General features: G+C 33.5%; 6 protein-coding genes across 6 annotated transcripts; 3 read left to right on the top strand and 3 right to left on the bottom strand.

Moving 5' to 3' along the window:
* Window positions 1–7,670: 7,670 nt before the first annotated feature.
* On the bottom strand, window positions 7,671–11,201 carry LOC132796042 (uncharacterized). Its single transcript, XM_060807058.1, has 3 exons — window positions 10,084–11,201; window positions 9,318–9,616; window positions 7,671–8,303 (listed from the first exon to the last, which is right to left on the bottom strand). Exons 1-3 carry the CDS (start codon window positions 11,098–11,100, stop codon window positions 7,880–7,882), a joined length of 1,740 nt encoding a protein of 579 aa, XP_060663041.1. The 5' UTR covers window positions 11,101–11,201; the 3' UTR covers window positions 7,671–7,879.
* A 190-nt stretch (window positions 11,202–11,391) lies between these two features.
* Window positions 11,392–13,318, bottom strand: LOC132796043 (glyoxalase 1). The gene is made up of 4 exons (XM_060807059.1): window positions 13,137–13,318; window positions 12,750–12,799; window positions 12,584–12,690; window positions 11,392–12,179 (listed from the first exon to the last, which is right to left on the bottom strand). Exons 1-4 carry the CDS (start codon window positions 13,230–13,232, stop codon window positions 11,572–11,574), a joined length of 861 nt encoding a protein of 286 aa, XP_060663042.1. The 5' UTR covers window positions 13,233–13,318; the 3' UTR covers window positions 11,392–11,571.
* A 513-nt stretch (window positions 13,319–13,831) lies between these two features.
* LOC132797027 (uncharacterized) lies at window positions 13,832–14,403 on the top strand. The gene is made up of 2 exons (XM_060808444.1): window positions 13,832–13,941; window positions 14,003–14,403. The coding sequence occupies exon 2, from the start codon at window positions 14,016–14,018 to the stop codon at window positions 14,247–14,249; it is 234 nt and encodes a 77-aa protein (XP_060664427.1). The 5' UTR covers window positions 13,832–13,941; window positions 14,003–14,015; the 3' UTR covers window positions 14,250–14,403.
* On the bottom strand, window positions 14,392–15,263 carry LOC132797026 (uncharacterized). Its single transcript, XM_060808443.1, has 2 exons — window positions 14,641–15,263; window positions 14,392–14,583 (listed from the first exon to the last, which is right to left on the bottom strand). The coding sequence occupies exons 1-2, from the start codon at window positions 15,077–15,079 to the stop codon at window positions 14,432–14,434; spliced, it is 591 nt and encodes a 196-aa protein (XP_060664426.1). The 5' UTR covers window positions 15,080–15,263; the 3' UTR covers window positions 14,392–14,431.
* A 272-nt stretch (window positions 15,264–15,535) lies between these two features.
* On the top strand, window positions 15,536–16,414 carry LOC132797025 (TM2 domain-containing protein CG11103). The gene has a single exon (XM_060808442.1). It carries the CDS (start codon window positions 15,594–15,596, stop codon window positions 16,269–16,271), a length of 678 nt encoding a protein of 225 aa, XP_060664425.1. The 5' UTR covers window positions 15,536–15,593; the 3' UTR covers window positions 16,272–16,414.
* A 388-nt stretch (window positions 16,415–16,802) lies between these two features.
* Window positions 16,803–19,503, top strand: LOC132797024 (cathepsin B). The gene is made up of 4 exons (XM_060808441.1): window positions 16,803–17,151; window positions 17,276–17,536; window positions 18,659–18,826; window positions 18,887–19,503. The coding sequence occupies exons 1-4, from the start codon at window positions 17,023–17,025 to the stop codon at window positions 19,355–19,357; spliced, it is 1,029 nt and encodes a 342-aa protein (XP_060664424.1). The 5' UTR covers window positions 16,803–17,022; the 3' UTR covers window positions 19,358–19,503.
* Window positions 19,504–24,205: the final 4,702 nt, after the last annotated feature.

Here is a 24,205-nt window from a genome sequence, read left to right as displayed (position 1 = left end):
TCTTATTACCAAAGCATTTACCCATGGCCAGCTAACACAATCATAATCATAATCATAATCATAATCACAATCACAATCATCATCATCAACAGCAGCAGCAGCAGCATCATGGTCATCATCATATCATGGATATTTGCTTGTTATTGGCCATATTTTAATGTGCTGGCCAACCGAGATTTGTCGTAGTACATGTTTGATTTATTTATGTGTTTATTTGGCCTGTTCTTGCCCCAAATTCGAATGCCCTTCAAATCCAAAGTGTTACCATTTTTTCGTGCTCCATTTCGTAACAGCATTAAGGAGCTCCCACAAAAAAACTAACTATTAGATATTTTCCATAACATTTTCTTTATATTTTCGAGTTGGTTGTTAATAAGTAATCGAGTTAATAAACTATTATTTATTTGTAATAATCCGATTTTCATGAAATATAAATGAGCTTCATTAGTACATTATTTTAAAATCCATATTTCGCCGTCCGATTTAATTATTAATAAAACTGAATTTCTTAATAATAAAATTAAAACACAAAACAGTAGAAAATATTTTTGTTAAATGCCAAATAAATATATTTATAGTTGAGTGAACAAAATGTAAGATTAAAGCAACGTACATTTTTATATTTTTGTTTATATTTCTATTTTTTATTTAGATATGAATGAAATATTTTCTAATGCTATGTGCACTTTTGGTTCACAACATATTACATTATTTTGTAAAATAAAAATACTATTTTGCATACTTTACACCTGTGAAATTAAAATCAGAACCAATTTTTATGTCTACCCTTTTTTGTTTGTAAAAAATATTCCAAAAACTCATTTTTTATATATAATTTAGATTTATATTCAGATTTGCTATGAGCCATTATATTTTAGTGCAATTTTTTAAACAGTCGAATTTTCAAAAGTGGAACTATTTTCAATTTAGCCGCTGTATATTTGAAATACAAAGTACATTAACACTTTTGAGAAACATGAAAATAAATAATATGTTTTTAAGAAAAAAAATTTTTTTTATATAATTTTTAATATATTTATACTTTAACACCACCATTTATTTCTTAAAATTTGGTTTAAAAGAATTCTGAGCTTTTGATTGTAGTATAAGAAATATAATTAATTTTAATTTAATTTATGTAGCAAAACTCATAAGATTTCATTTTTGAAATATATTTTGAATATTACATATTATTCTATTTTATTTATTATTTGAATTTTTGTGTTTTTATTTTATATCATAATCAAAATGTATTCATTGAAATTATATTTTAGCATTTTCTTAAGTGCATTATGTATAAATTGTATAATTAATTTATATCAATGAAGAAATTTATTCATTGCAACTTTACTGTATTATTTTCTTAAGAATATATATGTATAAATTTAAGCAAATGATTACTAGAATCTTTATTTGTATTTTTATATTATTTTTTTAATAAGATTTTTTAATTTGCTGTATAAAAAGGCCAGAAATGAAAGCGTATTTGCTTGTCAGCATATCGAACTTGGACTTGGCTCGGTTATTTTCTAGTTCTTGTTGTTGATGTTGTTATTGTTTTTGTTGTTAGCTATGCGTCTGTGATTACTCATAACGTTTTATGACTGCTCCTGTCTCAGTCTTGGTTTCACTTCTCTCCCCCTCTCACACTCTCTGTCTTTCTCTTAAACGTTGTCAGTGTCGGGGTGTCTCAATTCGTGTTCATGTCCGTCTGTCCGTCCGTCCGTCTGTCTGTCTCATACATATCTCTGTAGTCGATTTGTTATTCGATTTGCATGCTAAGTACTAGAATTTTATTTGCATTCTACATAATAATTTAATTTTATTTGTTTTGCTGCATCCCATATCCACAGCCACCACATTCGCATTCACATTCACATTCGCATTCGCATTTCACATTCACATTCACATCGCTCAAGCCAAAGCCAGCTGCTATTATTGTTTGTACAATCTAATGGCACCTTGGTGGGGTCCATTGATTGTGCTGAGGGCGTCCGAGTGCTCCAACTGAGCCTAATGCATCGCATGCGCCTATTGGGGACACTTAATGCTGACCATGCCTTCAACTATCCATACCTATTCATGTATACATATGTGTATATATATGTATATAGTTTGTATGTTTTGCATTATTCCCGCACATACTTTTGTTTTTGGACATTTTATTCTGATGGTTTACTTGCAATATATTCGCATACCCTCGAATAAAGTTGCAAATGGCAAAAAGTAGCTGCTTTTTATAAATTTTGCATATTAAGCCACATTCAGCTGTGAATTTTATTTACTACTTCATAGCACTCATTTTTATAATTTAAAACTGTGTTATTTCTCAACTTTAAATAAGTTAAATTTAAATGTTATGTTAGCTGAAATTATTTTAGTGAATGCATTTTTGGGAGTTTATTATTGATTCTTAGTCAGTAATGTGTCACGAAACAATGTGTGTTTAATAAATTCGCTGCAACATTAAAAATTTAATAACTTTATCATAATAACGTATACTTAATACAATTATTTGTAATAAAATCGTAAACTTACCGAGTATTTTTTTTAAATTTCTTATCATATACCTTAGACAAATTTCGTATTTTTAATTATATTCACATCGTATACTTAATATATTTATAGCAAATTATATATGTATGCGTTTATTAGTAATAAAATTATAAACTTGTTAAGTATATATTTTTAGTTTTCTTAACATATACATACCATCAAACAGTATCGAATACTTAATATATATATTTACTAAAAGTAATACACGTATACTTAATATTTTAATGTAAAATTTGATCAACTTAAACTTAATTTAAAAAATTATGTATAATTATATAGTATACTTGCAATACAAGCTTTTAAATGTACGCGCTGTGTATATTTTGCTTGTCTAATCTATTAATTAAGAAATATATGCACATGTACATATTGTTAATATAATAATTTATTTTTAACGTATACTTAAAACTAATACGGAATTCTTAATAAACTAATTCATAATAATATCGTATACCTAATATATAAGTTTAAGAAATGAATGCGCTGTCATACCGTTTATACTTTAATTTCCATAACGTATACGTAATTTAGCTTCTTATAATACTTTCGAATTATGAAAAACATTAGTTTATTAAGGCTCTAAATATAGTTTAAAAGTTTTTAATGTAATTTTCCTAAAATTACATTGTATTTTTTCAATATTTATTAAGAATCACATCGTATACTCAATATATACATATATTTTAAAAATATATACGTATAATTAATACATTAATTTATAATTAGCTTATACTTAAGACTAATATTGTACACTTAATATATTTATTAAAATATAATATGTATGCTTATACTTAACTTATACATAAAACTAATATCGTATACTTATTATATTTATTAATATCCACTGCATTGCATCATCGAGTTTCTAAACCTAATTTCCTAAATCAAAATGGTATTTTTAAAAAAAAACGTAATACCTATGGTATATATGTAGTAGTATATGTATATATAGTATATATAGTATACTTAATAAATTCGTTTACGAATCCTTTGCACAGCATTGCTGAGTATATTATAATCGAGCAGTTTGGCCGCGGTTAGTTTTGCGTTATTTTGTTATTGCTGTTGATGGCCCGCTTCCATTTAACTGCGCTGTGCGCACTACGAGAGGGTCAACAATTGCCGCAGTCTTTAGAGAGTCTTCCCAGGAAACATTCGGCCAGTCGTAAATTAGTAGTTTTGACCTCTCAGTCTACTCTCTCTTTCTCTCTCTCTCTCTCTCTCTCTCTCGCTTTCCTCCTGCATTCAACACCCAAAAACCAAAAAAACACATGCCATACATAGTTGATTTGCTCAGTGGAAAAAGTGGAAAATAAAGTGAAATAAATAGAATATTACGTGGAACTCTGGCAAGAAATGCAAATAAAAGGAAATCAAAAAAAACACACAAAAATTATGTTAAATGTTTATGAAAATAAATACTCATTTTAATTAGAACATTGTACTAGTTGGTAAAGTTGTTGGTTAAGTAAATAAATTTATCAATTTATTTCTTGGTAAACTCTATAAAAATAGTCAATAAGTTCGATTATTTAAAAGGCATATGTCAGGCAGTCACTCAATAATGGCAATCACTCAAATGTTTTCGATTCCTTCAAAAATAAAATGCGTCCATAAATATATGTTTTGAGTAGAGGTAAAAATGTTATTGATGCTATAAAAGTAACAGGTACAAAAGCAATTGAGGTCTTTGAAGAAAACAACAAATAATGTGTAAAGAGCTATCAAAAGTTTAAACGCGCTGAAAGAAAAGGAGAGAGAGACTAAAATATAGAGATGTACATCATATCAACCATTAAACATAATCGTACCTATGAATTTTGTACCTACATTAATATCAAATAAGTTAAAAAAAACAAAATCAGAATTTTAGCCGAAGCGATGTTAGAGGTATAAAAAATAAAGTACTTGATTTTGCAAAACCCAAAATTCTTAAATTCATTACTACAATCTGAAGTAAACAACGAATTTTCTTTACAAAGCAAACAAAAATTTCAACCATGGGACCTCAGACATCGTTTAGAATGAATGAACAACAACTACATGAAATACATGCTACAATATCTACTAGACTTAACAAACGAAATGTTTTCTTTATATAAAAAAAATTTAGTTTTGTCGATTAAATAAATTAATTGAGTATTATATTATTATATCTATACAACATACTGCCAAGGAATACGTTTTTCTTAATTAAAAAAAACATGAATGCTATCGCTTAAATCTAGTAATATAGAATTTATTGTATTATTATATTTAAGCAATTAATTGGAGGAGACGTTAAAGAAACTCTTTTTTGCATTCCTTAAATAAAAATGTCTTTTAAAAATGTTTGCTTTTTAATCTACAACTTTGTTTGCCTAACTAATTACTTGAGTTAGAATTTTGCTAAGAATTATGTTTTTATTTTTAAAGATAGTCTGTTTTGATGATATTTATTCATCGATTTATAGACTGCTGAAAGTCATTTTGAAGAAATTTTTGTTTTGAAAATTTTGTAGCATAACATAATTCAATTAATTTTGACTTTCCAGTCTTCAACAAGCTTTCATGTATTTACCTATTTTGTTCGTAATCGTTCTTTCAAATTAATATTAATATATTTTAAAAGAAACAAAGAAACAATCAGAATTACATTCTAATAACATATATTACACAATTTGAATTGTAGTCAAGGATATTTGCTTGGCTTGCAAACGTTTCAATTACAGTACCAAGAATTTGCGACTGTGTCATTGACCCACAATATTTCTTGTTGAGAGACAAGAATTAAATAACGTAATAGCCGATAGATAATTGATGAATATATGTACATATAAATATATGTATGCATGTATGTATGAATGTATGTTTGTTTGTAAGTAGAATATAGTAATTGTGTGAGTTGTCTTGGCGTTTTGCACGTTGCAGAAAAGTTGAGGAAACGTTGAACGAAAACCAACCTTAACGTTCAATGCAATTTGAGTCTCGCTCTCTTGCTCTCTTTTTGGGTTGCCGTGGCCAATTATTTGCGCTGTTATCGTGGCCGTCACCGTCAGCTTTGAGTTGAGTTGAATCGACTTGCAAGTTGCAAGTTGCAAGTCGAGTCGAGTCGAGTCGTGGCGACCTTCTTGTGTTGACCTCAATTTTGGCCAATAAGGTTGGCCGCTTTTGTACATAACTGGCAGGTGGAAAATGTCTGTGTGTGTGTGTATGTTTGTTTGTGTGTGTTGCCTTTTGGCAACAGATTGAAGAACGGCACAAAATGGAGCCACATTGACGACTGGCCACGACACGGCATTGGATCGAATCCTCTCGCTCTCTTTCTCTGTGACAATTTCGATTAGCATTTCTTTTTTTTCTGTACTTTTTTGTGCATTTTTAATGGCAGCATGGCATAATGAGCTACAAATACAGACACACACACACACACATGCGAGTATAAAACACAGTTTGCATTTTGTTTTGTTCCACTGTGTACGTTCGCTTGCTCTCTTTCTGGCTGCTGTTGTTGCTATCTCTGTCAGCAGCATTGACACAATAAAACTTTTTTTCAGCACGTTTTTCATTCGCACTGCTCGCTGTTGTTGTTGCTGCTGTTGTTGGTTTGCAAGTGCAGCATTCTGCATTTATTGACGCATTTTGCTCTTTTGCATATTTGCGGCCGCGTAGCATGCGACAAATGAAGCGCTCGTCAGCCATCGAGTCAGCCAACTTGTCGTTTTGGGCCATTTAGGGTCGTTTCGGCCAGCCAAACATGCGACGACAATTCATCGATGGAAAAACAAGTCCCCATTTGCCTACCCCAATATACTACAGCAATACTAAATATACCATACACATACCATATAGTATACTCGTATTGAAGAGAGAGAGAGACAGAGAGAGAGAGAGAGAGAGAGAGAGAGCGCACGCGACAACTACGAATTTGAATGGAGTCAAGTGCATTGCATTTGGCATACTAATAAATATTAAAAAGTGTCAAAAGCTGGCATCAAATATTAAATAGTTTTTAATATTGCACTTGTTACCGTTACGTGCTCAATGCTGCACATAAGATTGCCACACAGCAAAACAATGAGACACACACAGTAGTATATATTTTATACTATACTTTACTATATATACTATATACATACATATTGTAGATGACATACTACTAGCAACTGCAAATTGACGGATTTCCTTCATCAATTTGCCATTGCCATTATCACACACACACACACACACACACACACACACACACACACACACACACACACACACACACACACACACACACACACGCACACACACACGTAGACACACCATGCAATGCACTATGGGGAGTTTGAACAGTTTTCGTGACGAAAAAATACCAAAAAAATGGTAATAATAATTTCATTTGATTTTTTGCATTGCTTAGAGATTTAGAAGAGTTGTTAAACACAATTTTTATATAATTGTTTACATTAGGATTAAGAATGAATTCATTTCATTTTATTTGATGTAAAATTTGTTCAAAGTTGTTAAATAAATACTTAAAACTAAATATGAAAACAAGTCGAGTTTGCTCGACAGTGAGATACCCGCTTCTCATTCTGAATAAAAGCAAAACAGTGCGTAAATATGCTGAAAATATACCATATCAATATATATTGAAAAATTCTAAAATATACCGAATACTATATTTGGTATATTGTTATAGGCATTTAGATATAGAGTAAAAAGTAGGCCGATTTTTGGCATTTAAAATTGTTTCGCCACTTTAATCGTTTTCCAATTATATTCTACAAAATAAGTTTTTTTTTTTGTTAATTATTATACAAATTAAATAATATAAGTAATCTATAAAAATATTTATTTTGTTGTGTTGATATCGATTTATTCAAAATTAATTATGTATTTGTTTATATTATATATACAACACAATCGTTTTGCAATACAATGAAAATCTTGTTTATTATTTTGATCAAACTTTCTTGTTTGTGACATCTAAAACTATGGAATCCATTTTATGAAACTACAAATAAGTATAATGTTAATCCCACTACACAGATTCGGAATTGTAATCATTAAAAATAAATTATTCCTTAACTAAGTATGAAACATTTAATAAATGATGTTATAAGGACATTCAAAATGAATTTAAAACTCTATTCAACTCATTTTATTTCAGTTCAATAATTTATTTTTATATGATGCGATGTTTAAATTAAAATTTAGTTTTTTTGTTATTTTGATAATTTGCTAAAAATCGAATGCTGAAAAAAAGGTTCGCTTTGAGGCAAGAGAGCGAGTGCTGTGCAGAAAGTAGGAAAGTCACGTAAGATTCCTGTACAGTACTCGCTCGATTGCATCGCCGCTAGACTTTTTCAGTGAGGGATCGATTGGAAAGGCGACTACGCAGACGCTTCGATGCCACCAACTGCAGCATTTTACGCAATGTCATGTAATCCCTGTTGAGCATGCGACACAGTTCGATGAAGGTGCAAAGTTGCGGCGATTTCAGTTCCTTGGCCAGCTGATAGGCAGCATCGAGGACATCGGATTGTCGCTCGAATTTGCAGAGTATCGCATGCGATTTCGCCTGCTGCATTGTGGCCAAGAATTCCCAAATTTTACTATTGCACTTCTTGGCCTCAGCGATGGACTTCTGTGCATAAAATAGACAACGCACTTGTTGATTCTGTGCCATGTGCACATCGGCCAGCTCGTAGAGCAAATAGCTGCGCTCGATGGCCAACTTGGCGAATGACAAACGATTCTCCAGAGCTAATTTTGAGCGCCTACAACGTATAAAAAAGAATGAGAAAAGAATAAAACGTCATAAAATTTAAAGATAAATAAAAATAGTGAAGAAAAATTTAAAAGATCCATTTTTTCAAATAATGTACAACATCTTAGTTTAAATGATTTATACTTTTAAGCTTTGCAGCACTATTTTAACATACTCTATTTTAAAGTTTTTGCTATAAAAAACCAAAAACACTAATTCAAAAATGGTTATTAAATGTAGAAAATACAAATAATATTTTACTTACATATTTGCAACAAAATCTTAATTTATATTTAACTCTATCTAAAGCAAGGAAGAAAGCTAAAGTCGAGTGTGCTCGACTGTGAGATACCTACTACCCATTTTGAATAAAAGCAAAATATTGCAGTATTATTCTGAAAATATTCCAAAAATACTAACAATATACCAAATGGTATATCGATATAATGCCGTATTCAACCAAATATTCAGGAATCACAACTACTATAGTTATTATTGTATATATCAAAACTCTAGCTTCATTTTTGTTGATTTGCGGGGGCGGAAGTGGACGTGGAAAAAATTTAAAACAAACTTGATCTGCGTGCAAACATAACAAATGCTGTCAAAAAAAATTATAGCTCTATCACTTATAGTCTCTGAGATCTAGGTGTGCATACTGACAGACGGACAGACAGACAGACGGACATGGCTAGATCGTCGCGGCTGTTGATGCTGATCAAGAATATATATACTTTATAGGATCGGAGATGCCTCCTTCTACCTCTTACATACATTTCCTGCCGGCACAAAGTTATAATACCCTTCTACCTATGGGTAGCGGGTATAAAAATGATTGAAAAGATCGTTTTATAAAACAACAAGTAAGAACACTAGAGTCGAGTGTGCTCGACTGTGAAATACTCGCTATCCATTCTGAATAAAAGCAAAACAGTGTCAAATTAATATACCGCAAAAATACTACAAATATACCTAACCTACTACACTACTATACTAATTAAATCAAAAGTAGAGCACAACTTACTTAAACTCTTTGGCCTGCTCAAAGGCGTCGCCGCTGTCTTCATACGTGTATGAGGAGCGATCACCAAAGACAACAGTTCGCTGCTCTGAGGGCTTCAACGGCGACACGCCAAGCAGATGACACATGGAGTTATTATCGTACGGCGATATCTTCGATTTTGGCAGACGATAGCTTTCGCACAGGCTCAACGCCAGATGATTGTACACTTCGTTCATGAACTCGATCTTCCAGGGCATCACTCGTGTCGTCTTTAGTACATTGTACTCGCCCATCGTCTTCTCCACGAATTTGCGAAGACGCTGTGCGGAGGAGTTGTAAATTAATTAATATATTTCTATTGTTATTCTAAATTTTAAGACAATAAGGGAAACAAACAGAAAAGAATAGAGTTATTTGTAAAGAAATACATTAAAATCTATATTAATACTTTCCTATGCTATGATATCTCAAAACATCATCAAAGTACCTTTAAAAATAAATCTAAATGAAAGCTAACAAAATCACTAAAAACTGAGATATACATTAGAAATGGAAGTATCTTTATCACAAATGAAAGAAACTGACAGAAAGAAAGATGTACAAAAGAAAGAACTGAAAACTGGGGAAAAAAAAACAAACATAACAAAAAATCCTAAAATCCTAAAATCTTAAAATCCTGAAATTTTAAAATCTTAAAAGGATAAATCTTAAAATCTATAAACTGAAATATTAACATCTTAGTGAAAAGCTTCAATCAAATGCAAAGAGGTTGCAATACTTAACGCACTCGTATATCATTTTGCGCCCTTAGAGCCGTAATTGTTCGCAATATGGAGACCATATTTCGACGTGTCTGATACTGTATCCGAAACATGTTGGCCTCATGGAATTTGTCCGCCTTCTCGCCGTATTCCATGCGCTCATAGGCCTCGTTGTACATCGGACTTCGGGCATGAAGCATGCGACTGAATTTCGAGAGATGCTCACAGCTTTTGTTCATCATATTCAACCGCTCGGCGGCGGTGCTGAAATAGTTTTCCAGCACCACATTGGGATTATCGCGAAGTGATTTCAAGAATGCAACATCAACCCAGGAGCGGTGCAAATACGTTTGAAAGAAGCATTTCTTTTTGCGTTGCTGCCACGCCGCCTCCAACGGTGAAATTCGTCGATTATTCTTCTCGACCAAACTCTGGACATCGCATTCAGTGCGATTCTTATTGGCCAACCAACGAGGCATGGGCTCACTTGGTTTCTTCGGCTTCAACACTAGCTCATGGATGGAAGATAGTTTGGCGGAATTTCGCAACAGAAATGGACTCATGCTGTCGCCAACGCTATCCTTGAAATTCTCATTCACAATCGTGAGACGATGCTTGAACGGCTGCTGTGTGGTGCCCACTTGGCCGCGCAGATTGTCGTGCAACAACAATTTGTTATCCTCGAACCTGTTGAGATCATACAATGCATCGGCCATCAACAAATTGACCGATGCATTGCCTGGCTCCACAAGTGTTGCTGCCTTCTGGCTATCCAACAAAGCCTCCTCCGGCCGGGCAATCGAGCGATTGAATTTGTTTCGCATCAGAAGCGTGCGAAAATCATCGTCGGATGGCTTTTCGTTGATGCACTTCTCGAAATACGTTTGAGCCGCACCGTAGCAGCGTTGTATGGAGAAATGTTGCGCCCAGCTGCGATAAATCGATCGACGTTGCTTCGATGGCCAATCCATTATCTCCCACGGATTTAGACGGGGCACCAGAACGCCCGCCGGTGTAATCATATCCGAATCAATGCTACCCATTGAATTTGCTATATAAAACGCGCAGTATGCAAAAACAAAGTAGAAATACTAAAAAAAAACCAAAAACAAAAGTGCAAAGTGAAAATTTAAAACGAAAATGTTTAAATCTCAACGAAATATTGAAGGGAATGTGAAAAGAAAAACAATAAAAACCTATACAGGCTGCTATATGAATAGCAAATTAAATCAAGCATCAGAAAAGTATGAATTATAAAAGTTAAAACTTAAATATTAAAAGCTACAATAGAAAAAGGATAAAAATCTATTTAAATACTCGCCCAAAATTTTAAATCACATTTGTTTTAGGGTGGAGATTCTCTGTGTATTGTATTATCGCCCACGCAGATCACATTATAGATATAATACATCATATAAAATATAAATATATGGTATAAAATGTATTTGGGAGGGAGTTGGTTCAACAAATTTTGCAATAGTATAACAAGCAGTGCATCAATGGGAATAATAATATCATTGTTTGTCCTGGAAGGGATCCTTAAGTATGTACTTCGCAAGCTGATCTCCAGCTGTGGCATCAGGCTGCGACAACTCGGTGAAGCCCTCTTTGTCCACAAAGCATATTTCATGATCATTGGGATCGGCCAAAATGATCACAGACACTGTGGCCTTGCCGGGTGTGTCCAGCTGTATCAACGGCTTCAGAATTGTGCCACCAGCCGCCTTGACAGCCTCGAATAGTGGCAACTGAGCGGCGCCAGGTATTTCAAAGGCAATGCGTCCATAGGCCTTGGCGCGATCCAACGCCTCAGTTAGCAGTGTGAGACGTAACGATGCCTGATTCGAGCCATAGGTGAGCAACACCGATTTCGCGTTCTCCTCGAGCACATTCATCTTGAGCAGCTCATGCCAATATTTACGCGATGCGGCCAAATCTTTGACGTGTATCTCAACCTCTTGCACCGGATCCGAAGTGGGCGCACTTTCAACCACATAGAACTTGTAGCCATCGGGTGAGGCGAGAATATTACGGCCGTCTTGCTTCACAACTGGATACGAATGCTCGGCGGCCTTGGCTAGAATATCCTTGGAATGGATTGTTACGCCTCCAAAGTCGTTGCCTAAAGAAAAGATGATAATATTAGTATTATAGTTATACCATAAATTTCATGATAATCATATTATTACTTATTTAAAATGTTAACACTAATATAAATTATACCGTAACCAAAAGAACATTGAGTATTAACTAAACATCAATTGAAATTTAAATTAAAAGCCAAATTTTGCCAATTCATTTTATAAATTTAGACTACTCGAGAGATATAGGGAATTAAAGAATGGCTAAGTATAAACTTTGCGTGATTTGATTTGCGCGATTGAAGATAAACTTGAACTACGCAATTCAAATCTCGAGTGTATACTTCTTACAATCATCGAGATCGGAGCACGCACAAAACGACTGACGGACAGAATGATATTTTTATCATTTATAATTAATGAACAAATACTAAAACAACTTTACCAATTTCATAGCTCTTGACACCATAGTTGTAGGTCAGTTCGAAGACGAAATTCGTGCTCTCGGGTCCATATCCAATCATTGTTTTACTCCAGCGATTGTCATAGGGCCTGCATTAAATAATATATTTTTAACATGATTTGAAAATTACTATTATTGTAATAGTTACCCATTACACTCCGCTTCGCAGCCCTCGGTGAACTCTTCGTGACGGTAAACCTAATGATTAATAAATACATCATATGATAAGAAGGCAATGGCCCAAGTACTGTAATTTAATGCTTATCTAACTACATTAAGTTATTAATAAAACGTCTGGTTCAGATTGAAATCGTGATGACTGTTGTAGTATTGCTGCCAGTCATGTTGAGATAAAAGCAACAACTGTGAAAGTCAGTTCTCAAGTAATTATATTGTACGCATACATACAACTGCCACACACACACAAGCGCACACACGCACAGGTGCATGTGTATGGTAAATAACCTGGCTTGCAAATTAGATAGTTGTTGCAACGTTGTAAATATTCTCGATCATGGGTACGACCAAATATTACCTTCATTCCAAGAATGGTCTGAAAGAAAAACGCGTTCTTGGCACGATCCCCGATCTTGAAGACATAATGTAGAGCTCGTCCTGGTACTGCTGCCATTATTATTCACACTATAAACACTGAATTAAACTAAAAAAAAAATGTTAATGCTCTGACTTTTTAAAACCCAGTAGCACAGTGTGACCGCAAAACGAGTTTTCACAATTCACCATTTTACGTACAATAAACATTCCAAAATTTTGAACACAACATAGTAAGACCGTAAACGATGTAATGAAAACTATTTTATGTGCTCCTCTTTTTCACAAGAAAAAGCCTGCATACAACTTAAAATAAATCAAACTCAGTTCACAGGAATGTTTATATTATTCAACGGTCCAAACATCAACGCTTGACTTAAAAACATAGATTTTAAAATCAGTTTGAAAACAGTAATAGGGCCATCGATGTTTGAATTGGTCACAAACGATAGTTCTGTTATTTTGCTCTCTTAAATGAGGAGCATTCTGTTAATATATTTAACGCTAGTTAACATTACCAATCGATAGAAGAATTTCCCTTAAATATCCGGTTGATTTAACAATACAATCTATTCTTGTAGTTAGATATAATATTAAATAATAAGTAATATAATAAATTTGATGATAATATTCTCAACAATTTTTTAAATGTTACCTCTCACAAGCAGGCCGTTGCTTTGCTATCGATAGCATCGATAACAAGAAACAGCTGTCAGAGCAAAGAGTTCATCGCTAAATTCTAGCTTGCTCTTGTGTTGTGTAACTTGAACGCGATTTTTATTTAACAAGTATGTGGATAAATTAACAAATACATAAACAAGAACTACAGCGACCTCTTCGTTATTTCAGACACATCCACACAATGTCAGCATCGGCGGCCCGTGGTTCCACATCTCTGTTAAAACGTGCCTGGAACGAGATTCCCGACATTGTTGGCGGATCCGTCTTGGCAATCGCTGGTCTTGTTATGGCTGGCGTCGGTGTGGCTAACTACTATGCCAAGGATGGTGATAATCGTCGCTATAAGCTCGGCTATGTCGTCTTCCGTGACACGGATCCGCGTGCCCAGAAAGTGCGCAACGACGAGGATGATTAAACATCAAGAACAAACTCTGTGAATTTCTCCTCATAGTTTTTTTTTTGTTTTTGTTTTTGTTGTTCTCCAACGTAACGCGCTGCCGCAAATGCAAAACAAACGATAGTAAATAGTAAACAGTAAAAAGAAAACTAAACTATAGTTAATTTCTACATTTGGACATAGTTTCTTCACTATTTTTTTTATTGACCAGGCGTATAGTAAAGGAATTCACAATTACGATGACTGATTTTGTGATGCTTTTGATATGCGGACACCGTGTGAAATGGTTCCCCGCATAAACCGCAGTGATAGTTTGTGGGTGGTGCGTGGTTCATGATCTCCATTTCGCCACCTGAAAAATAAAGGAATTAATGAAGATTTTGCAAACAAAACAATATGTGGCTCTTACCTTCATTGGGTTCCGTTTTGAAGACAAAGTTCTCATCATCATCTGTCTCAATCAACTGATCGTTTGCATCGATTGCTGTTGTTGTTGTTGGTGCTGCCGCTACTGTTACAGCTGCTGTCGCCTGAGATGAAGAGATTCGAGATCGATTGCGACGCTGTTCAAATTTCAGCGCTACAGCGAATTCATTGTGGGCCGCCAACCATTTGTTATTGAATTCATAGACCATTATCAGTTTCTTGATGCACACGCGGCATATTTGCTGTGGATAATCGTCGTCCATATAGACGGCCGGCAACGAGGCAAAGGACGGAGTGCAGGCAGCGATTATCTCCGATATGGGCACGTTCTTCCCTTGTACCATGACGCTGTCCACGAATATGTTGATGGCGTCGAGGCAATCGTTGCCGCAAGTGCGGCAAATATTTTCAAATATCTCCATTATTGCCAATGAATTAATTTATTTATTTGTATGCATATACGACAGCATAATGAATAATGCTTCAATTAATATGAACGTTCATTTTGTTTTTATTTACATAAATGGGACACAACTTAAAAAGAAAACGCGTATTTAATAATAAAACCAAACATGTTCTAGTGACGCTGCCGGATTGTTAACTGTGCTAAAGAAATATCGATATCACTTGCTATCGTTATTGAATTTAATCGTCCACAAGGTGCAGATGTTTTCAAATGTTATTTTTAATTTAATTTATTTTTCTACATTCACGACTGATTTTTTTTTAATCTGATTATTGACTCACTTAACATATATCTTCTATTTATATACATTAAAACAAAATTGCGCATTTAATAAAGCAAACACGTTATTCTAGAGACTCACTGGAAATATCGATAACATTCAACACCTTCGATGTGCGTTTATTATTGTATATTCGCACATCTTCAGTATTTGGTGCATCGAACAAAACAAAAGCAACAAATCGCGCACAATGCAGCAAAAACTAATTTTGTACAGCGTGCTTGTTTCATTTTTCATCATTAATCCTGTCACGCATGCGATACAGGCGCGCAGCGATAAGGAACAGCCCCAAACGGGCGTCTCCGGCACTGCAGTGCAATCGGTTGTTCCTGTGCAAACGCAATCTGCATCATCACAACAGCAGCAAGCGGGTTCCTCAAATACCGCATCTGCATCTTCAGTTTCATCGACTTTCAATCCCCTGGGACCGAATGTGATGTGCTCCTTCTTGCCACGTGACTTCCTGGAGTGCAAGGAACCCATCGATCATCGGAATAATGCCACGGCCCGCCAGGAAAAAGGTTACGGCTGCCTACGCTTCGGTGGCTCCGCCTACGAAGATGTGGAGCATACAAAAGTCCAGTGCACGGTTTACACGGATATCGATTGCTATGGTGCACGTACATTTTTCCGCGACGGTGTTCCTTGTGTACGCTATACAGATCATTATTTTGTCACCACATTAATCTACAGCATGTTGTTGGGTTTCCTGGGAATGGACCGCTTTTGTCTTGGCCAAACGGGAACGGCGGTGGGCAAATTATTGACAATGGGCGGCGTTGGTGTATGGTGGATCATTGATGTTATATTGCTGATAACGAATAATCTGCTGCCCGAGGATGGCAGCAATTGGAATCCCTATGTTTAAGTTCACTCTTGTGATAATACGGAATAGGAATGAAAAACTTCTATAAACTATGTACATTACATTAAGTAAGCACATTAAGGTCAAAGAATTTGTTGTTTATTTTAGAGTATAAGTAGAAAAAAAATAGGCATGTTTTTTTTTATATATGTAATCTATAAAATAAATTAATATTTAATGTGAAATCGAATTTTGTTTTGAATCCGAGTATCATCGATTTTAGTTTTTCCATTGTCAGCTGCGCCTTGACGTATCGATAAAGGCTAAACGCTCATCACTGAAATTAAAACAAAAAACTCGCCTCTCATCAATTATATTATATTATTAAATTACCTTCATTCGCTTCTTGATACATGCAAAACAAAGCACGGAAATTTGCTGGTTACTAATTACAAAACTCGAAAGAGTATGAAGATTTGAATTCGAACGATATATCGATTTACCAATTTCTATTACCAGCTGTATTATCGATAAGCGCAATACGCGCATCACTAATTCGAAAACACAACAATGGCCGCTTATCGGGAACTTTGAAACGAACAACATAACGCGTATAAATGGTTTTTTAAATCGTTTGCACTCAGCAGTTTGCATTCGCTTCTTAACACACGCAAAACAAAGCACGGAAATTAGCTGACTATCAATTGCAAAACAAAAAAGTAAAAAAAAAAGAAAACGACGTAAGCTAGACTAGAATTTTTTTTTAATTGCTTTGTCAGCGCCATTTTGACGTAGAGCAGGCACCGCGTTTAGAATGCGATTCTTTATAGCGACTGTGTCGCTGTTGTTGGCCTTGGTGGCCAACGCCGCTGGACAGGATGACCCGCATATGCTGAGCGATGAATTCATTGAGCTGGTGAAGAACAAGGCTGAAACATGGACGGTAAGTGAAATGAATATAATAGAAGATATGCACTAAATTCAATTAGCTGATGACGTGACCACAGAAATGCAAACACTTTACTGATTATTGTTCTATTGTTGTTGTTGTTATTGTTGTTTTGCAGGCTGGTCGCAATTTCGCCAAGGACGTGTCCGAGCGTCATATACGCGGTCTAATGGGCGTCCATCCGGATGCGCATAAATTCCAGCTGCCGGATAAGCGTCATGTGATGCCCGAACTAACTGAAAGCGATGGCGGCGATTTACCGGAAGAGTTCGATGCACGCACAGCTTGGCCAAATTGTCCAACAATTGGTGAAATCCGTGATCAAGGCTCCTGCGGATCCTGCTGGGCCTTTGGTGCTGTTGAAGCAATGTCGGATCGTGTAAGTACAAAACAAAAAAAAAAAATGAAAAAAACTCCCCCCAAGTGGCAACAATTAACAATAACAATAACAATGGCGGATGACGCAGCAACTGTGATGCTTATCGCATTGTGTTTTGCTTATCGATTTCCATACAATTATTGCGTTGCACGCTTTGTGTGTGTTTTTAACATCTCTTTGTTTAGACCGTAAAACTGTTGACTATACTATATATGCATTTGTCAGGGATTGAGAATGATTATAATTGTTTATTTTTTTGGGCAAATTAAAGAAAATTGCACAATTAGTATAGCAATTACATTAAAACTGTTGACTATACCACAAATATATCAGAGATTAAGTATGATAATTTTAGTAAAGAAATAAACACCACGGACTTATCATGTAGTAGACTTGCAATACCTCAAAACTATTCTTTTAAACTTCTACTATTCCGAAGATTATGATTTTAGTTGTTTTCTTTAAAGTAAAAAGTAATATAACAAATACGAGTCTCATCACTTTTGGTAAAGAACAATAACTTACAAATTCTCTTTCATTTTATTTGTTTTGCTCAACTCAAGTCTAATCCAGTAATTTGTATCCTTATGAAGAGCCAATTTTTTTATGGAAATTATTTTTTATTTTATTATATTAAATCTAGTATATAATACTACATTTAAATAGAATAGAGAGAACTGGCTGCTGGAGCCTTCGACTTTGGAAATGATATATTTAATATTTCTGGGGGAAAAAATATAAATCATCAATTTAATTATTAATAATGATTAAATTACCGAAATGAATCATAGTTGAAACATTACTCAAATATATACATATATGTATCTACATATATATTATTTCATTTATTTAGAAATGGATCGTAAGGCAATTTCAAGGCTCAAGTTTTTTTATTTTTACTTCGATTGAGTAAAACGAATCAAATGATGAATAATGATTGTAAATAAAATAAAATTTTTAAATTATTAAGTTAACCTAAGTTAATAATTATCGCTGAAGCATATCAATAATGATTAAAACTAGGAATAATCGGTGCAATGTCATTTCTATAGTATGTAAATAATCTATAATTATATGTACATGAAGTATAACAACTATGAAATGATTTATATACATTTACAGGTGTGCATACACTCCAATGCAACGGTCAACTTCCACTTTTCGGCTGACGATCTGGTGTCCTGTTGCCACACCTGCGGCTTTGGATGCAACGGAGGCTTCCCCGGCGCCGCCTGGAGCTATTGGACCCACAAGGGCATCGTCAGTGGCGGTTCCTATGAATCCAAAGAGGTAAAGAGGTTGTGAGATTGATTGAAATTACTTTGAATCTAATATATGACCAATTTTTAGGGTTGCCGACCATACGAAATTGCACCATGTGAACATCATGTGAATGGCACTCGTCCGCCATGCTCGCAGGGCAGCACACCAAAGTGCAGGCATCAGTGTGAGTCCAGCTATTCGGTGGATTATGCCAAGGATAAGCATTATGGTGCCAAATCGTATTCGATCAATCGCAATCCGGTTGATATTCAACGCGAAATCCTGACAAATGGCCCCGTTGAGGGCGCATTCACCGTATACGAGGATCTGATATTGTACAAGAGCGGTGTGTATCAGCATGTCCATGGTAGGGCATTGGGCGGTCATGCTATTCGCATCCTCGGCTGGGGAGTTTGGGGTGACAACAAGGTGCCCTATTGGCTCATTGGCAACTCGTGGAACACCGACTGGGGTGACAATGGTTTCTTCCGCATTCTGCGCGGCGAGGATCACTGCGGCATTGAGAGTTCCATTTCAGCTGGTCTGCCCAAGCTTTAAACACTTAACAAATATGTTCTTTAAACAAAATGTCTTTAAATGCAAATGTGCATGTAATAACGCCTTCAAAACTTTCCACTATCAAACTATGTAATGACAAATGAAAAGCTTAGTGAATAAATTAATCGAACTAATTATATGAACAATCCACAATAATTCCCTTTAAATGCTATGTGATTGAAGTGCGGCTAAAGATCATGCAGCCAGCTTCGTTCGCTGTGATTCCGTGAATTCCAGTCGCCTGATTTGCCCTCATGTGACTCTCTGAGACTCTGATCTGTGCTGCTGCGTTGCTTATCAGTTTTGTTGTGGAACAGTACACACAGATGTCAATTAGTAGGCCACAACATCAGCAAAGCAGAGACTCAATTATACGATTCGTTTGGTACACAAAGTGTTATGATTCCGCCCCCTCTTTTGGATGGGGAACAAAATATGGTTCAATGGCCTGTTCAAAGTGCTAATCACGGATAAATAATAGACGACGCAGTGTCTGCTGTTTGTTTTTCACATATCTTTTGCATTTATTAATATTATTTTATTTTTCTCATTTGTAACATCAAATAGAACATTTTTTTTGTTGTTGTTGAACGATTTTTTTTTTGTTTTTTTTTTTGTCATTTTTAATGTATGCACGTTATCTTTTTACTTTGAATACCGCCTATCGCCATCTCACTTGCACACTTTGCACAGGGCATTTAACAAACAGCTAACATAGATCGAAAAATATTTTGGACTGCAATTTGGAACACTCCCCTCATTTATTTACGTTTTTGTTTTGTTTTTTTTTTTCTTTGGAGGATAGCCTTTTTATTTTATTATTTTGCATATTTAAAGGTTTTTTCCTTTTTGCTTTTCTTAAATATATGCATCTGTCTTCTAACGTCGCTCTTCTCCATCATTTTCCATGCAGGTTCAGATTTAGATTTTGTGTGTTTTTTTTTTTGTGGTATTGTAAATAGATTGCATCTGGATTGCTCCACAATTCTTATCATATATACATATATCTTTATTTTTATTTTGTAGAATTTCCTTTCAATAAATACAGATTTGATAATTTGCTGTTCTCTTTTTCATCATTTTTGTTTTGGAATCTCTAACGTATTTTGTTGTTGGACTTTTGCACTTATTAAAGATTCACTGTTTTTCAAAATTTTACGAAATTTAGGAATTTCAACTTTAATAGCTGACAGCCGGAAGTAAAAGCTATCTAGAGCTGCAATTTTTCTTAAACAATATTGATAAAATAATAAATACCCTTTTTTAAATTTTTTTCTTTAAAGTAATTTCAACATATTCATATATTTATAAAGAGATTCTAAATAATCTACTACTTAAAAATAACACAAAAAATAAAAGTTCGAAGTCAAATAAATGTTTAAAGACTAAAATTGTGAAAAACTAAAAAAAAACGTTAAAATCGAACACATTTTTATCTTTAATCTATAGTTTAGAATACTTTGACGACCGACTGTTAGACTGCTAAAAGGTTGCAAATTCTGAAGTGCCGTATACTTTTGAAACGCAGTGTAGATCCATATTAAATATGTACTTTATGTTTATATTTAACAACTGTTGCACACAATTTGTATTATTTCATATGAGTTAAACACCTCGTCTCGTCTCTTGTTTATCAGATGTCATTGCTTCCCTCGTCATTGTTTTGGAATGGGTTTTTCACATTTACGATTTACAAACGCGTTAAACATTCTCAGCTGGGGAGGCTTATCAGCTAAATGGTGGGTTAAAATATCGTTACAATTCAATTACAATATGAATTACACTTTACTGTAAATGAATCTTTTTGGATCTATACAGTTCGAATTGAATTGGATTTGAAGCGTATCTTGTTTAGAGCGTTAAGATGAGTGATAAAAAAAATAGAGAGAGAGAGAGAGAGTGCAGAAGTTGAAGTTCTTGAAACTAAAGATAAAGCAAGGAATCATATTGATATAATCGAAGAGATCGAAGCTACAACTTAACTTATATATGTTTATTTGTTTCCATTTTTTGTTTGCGAAGCAAAAATAGACTGAATCAAGGAACGTTTTCTTTATTCTTTTCTTTTTTGTTCTCAATATCCTTTCAACTTTTCCGCAACATATACATATATGTATATATAATATATATATAGATATATATATATATATTTATTTATATATTCGTCTGTATGTATATAGTTATATATAATAAACTCTTCAATTTGCATTTTAGGAAATATATATATGTACGTATGCATATCGAATGTATCTCAGCAAATGTGATACATAATTTTCTTCTTTTTTTTTATCCAATTTGTACCGTTTTGCGTTGATAATACCCTGTACCCATTTAATGGGTCAAATAGAGTTGTGCCAATGCAAGTAAAGGTTTCAATTTGCATTTTCTACCCGGCACCTAATTTAGAAATGTCGCAATCTCAATCAAATCAAAAACATTTTCTTTCTTCTTAACATTATAACATATTACAATTATTCCAATATCAACGAGAAAAATATACAGCCAAACAATTAATAAAAAACTACTGCTATTGAAAGTAATCCAAGATAAAAATTATGAGCAAAAAGGTTGCTTACGTTATGTTCCGAGAAAAATGATAAAAATTCTATAAAAAAAAAATTTCTGAATCAAATAATGTATATTAATAACATACCAATGTGACTGTTTTCTTTTATTAACCTAATCAGCAATTATAAAAATAAACAAAAAGGTTCAAGGCTGTGTTTTTTCACTTTGATTATATTCCCATTCTTCGTTCTATATATAGCGAAAAAAACATACACTAAAACAATTTCAACAATAATTAAAGGTTATTCTTATAGCTCTGGATGATTACTATATTAACCTCTTCTGTTTTAAAGTAAAATATAAAAGAGAAAAAAAAACAAAATCTTTCTTAGCTCTTATTAATGTGCTAATCAAGAACTATAAGATTTATTTTTATTCAAAATAAAAAAATGATTTGGTATATGTTTTGAATACTTTAAATAATATCGCATATTTCGCCATTGGTACCGGGTATCTTTTAGTGAAACAATGTTTCGAGAAGCGTTTTTTTTATAAAGTTTGAAGATTAGAAAGATAGCGGTACAGGGTATCTTCTAGTCGTGCACTATCAAATAGAGCATGTGAGTTTCGAGTTCTAGTTCTAATAAATATGCATTTTAGGTTCAGTTAACTCTTGTGTGGACAGCCTGTTCATAATTTTAGTTAGGCGTATAGATGTGTCTGTGAATATATATAACAGTAAATATGTATATATAATAGGGATTTCTTGTTCATTATCAGGTCGCATTGAGTTTAGGATTTTGTTGATTATTTTCTGTTTTTATTTTCCTTTTTTTTTTGTTTGTTATTTTATTTATCAAGATTTGCATTTCTCTACATACTACAAATGTACTCAATTATTGTTTATCACAAATGAGCGCAGTTTTCATTTCCGGTTTATGGATAGATAGTTCACATGTGGTACATATACCATATACAGATATCAGTAACATATTTTTTGTAACTGTATAACTCTAACATCTACAGAACTCGAACGAATCGAACTGAATATAGTACGAGTATGTTACATTCAAAACGTAGTTACAAACATTTTTCAGTTTTTTTTTCTTATTTTTCAGGTGTTTCTTCTACTCTTTTTATAAAGTATGTAAATATGTTTCGCTTTACATACAAAAAAAACAATTTTGTCTGCCATAACATACAACAATTTTGTTTTGCATAGATTTCAATAACTTTTTGTTTTTTTGCATTCTTAGTAGCGAAAGACTATCACAATTATAGAGATTTCTTACGGGGATTCCCTTAGGACTAGAATTAGAATCAGATTGTTTTATTTTTCACTTGGAATAAGTTTATAACTTTACACACACATACGAGACACATATAAGTAGAGTTCTTTTATTTTCAATTAACTTTCATTTTTATTATATTTGTGGGGCTCCAAAAATCCAATTATTGAATGTGAAATTCAAAATTGTCCCATTTAATTCGATTGCGAAAACAATTTCATTTAAATAGTATTATTATTTTTGTAATTAGTATAATTATTATTATATTTTTTTGGTTTTTGTTTTTGTTCAAGAAATGCATTGAATTTGCCATTTGATTTTGCAACGCTTTTTACCTTGTCGCCCGACGCAATATTATTATTTATTCGTTCGTGCCAGCCATAATTGTGTAAGTGGTTTCTTCATTGGAGATCTTTCAAAAATAGAACGATTATGATTATCTTATCTCCATTTACGGTACTTCTTATTATCTCCACAGTTGTTCTTTGACCTTTAGTAATAACCTCTTTTTACTGAACTTTGTTCGTTTTGTATATGTATGTTAAACGGTTTCATAGACTGAATAGTATGTGTATAGATTTCTTTTTTTTATGATTTTGTTATACAATATATAGCACATTATTTGTTTGTGCTTTTAATTTTTTCTTTGCCTTTAAATTATGAATTAATTTTCCATTTAAGTTTTTTTTTTAGATTTTAGTGTTTTTTTTTTGTTTTTTTGTGATTTGTATTTTTTCTTTAAGTGGTTTGGAAAACCATCAAACAACAGGAGGAAACAGTCTTTCTTTCCAGGTACCTGAGAAAAAGATGAAATAATTTTTAGTTCATTTAATAAATAATTCATTTAATAAAATGTAGATTCAGTGATTCAGAAATTCATATAAATTAGTTCCGTGTTCCGTTTTAGAAATAACTCTCAGCAATACTAGTTAAACTTATCTTTGGTTCATGAAAATTAAAGCAAAGAAATTTTGGGCGATTTTAAAATTTGTGTATTCAATTTATTATTTTAGTAAACTTATATTTTTAAAATGTAGTTTCCATATTTTCA

This window comes from Drosophila nasuta, chromosome X, assembly GCF_023558535.2.
Source record: "Drosophila nasuta strain 15112-1781.00 chromosome X, ASM2355853v1, whole genome shotgun sequence".
NCBI lineage: Eukaryota > Metazoa > Arthropoda > Insecta > Diptera > Drosophilidae > Drosophila > Drosophila nasuta.
Note: the sequence above shows the minus strand (reverse complement) of the source record. Positions and strands in the feature narration are given on the sequence as shown.

What these genes read in the sequence shown, in the direction of transcription:
- LOC132796042 (XM_060807058.1), bottom strand. Translation starts at nt 11,100, where the DNA reads ATGGGTAGCATTGATTCGGATATGATTACACCGGCGGGCGTTCTGGTG. An exon ending in GGGCGCAAAATGATATACGA is followed by an intron (nt 9,617 to 10,083) that starts GTGCGTTAAGTA and finishes TCCTCCGCACAG; the next exon opens with CGTCTTCGCAAATTCGTGGA. An exon ending in GAGCAGGCCAAAGAGTTTAA is followed by an intron (nt 8,304 to 9,317) that starts GTAAGTTGTGCT and finishes TATACGTTGTAG; the next exon opens with GCGCTCAAAATTAGCTCTGG.
- LOC132796043 (XM_060807059.1), bottom strand. Translation starts at nt 13,232, where the DNA reads ATGGCAGCAGTACCAGGACGAGCTCTACATTATGTCTTCAAGATCGGG. An exon ending in AGACCATTCTTGGAATGAAG is followed by an intron (nt 12,800 to 13,136) that starts GTAATATTTGGT and finishes ATTAATCATTAG; the next exon opens with GTTTACCGTCACGAAGAGTT. An exon ending in TGCGAAGCGGAGTGTAATGG is followed by an intron (nt 12,691 to 12,749) that starts GTAACTATTACA and finishes TATTTAATGCAG; the next exon opens with GCCCTATGACAATCGCTGGA.
- LOC132797027 (XM_060808444.1), top strand. Translation starts at nt 14,016, where the DNA reads ATGTCAGCATCGGCGGCCCGTGGTTCCACATCTCTGTTAAAACGTGCC.
- LOC132797026 (XM_060808443.1), bottom strand. Translation starts at nt 15,079, where the DNA reads ATGGAGATATTTGAAAATATTTGCCGCACTTGCGGCAACGATTGCCTC. An exon ending in CAAAACGGAACCCAATGAAG is followed by an intron (nt 14,584 to 14,640) that starts GTAAGAGCCACA and finishes TTTATTTTTCAG; the next exon opens with GTGGCGAAATGGAGATCATG.
- LOC132797025 (XM_060808442.1), top strand. Translation starts at nt 15,594, where the DNA reads ATGCAGCAAAAACTAATTTTGTACAGCGTGCTTGTTTCATTTTTCATC.
- LOC132797024 (XM_060808441.1), top strand. Translation starts at nt 17,023, where the DNA reads ATGCGATTCTTTATAGCGACTGTGTCGCTGTTGTTGGCCTTGGTGGCC. An exon ending in ACAAGGCTGAAACATGGACG is followed by an intron (nt 17,152 to 17,275) that starts GTAAGTGAAATG and finishes GTTGTTTTGCAG; the next exon opens with GCTGGTCGCAATTTCGCCAA. An exon ending in GTTCCTATGAATCCAAAGAG is followed by an intron (nt 18,827 to 18,886) that starts GTAAAGAGGTTG and finishes ACCAATTTTTAG; the next exon opens with GGTTGCCGACCATACGAAAT.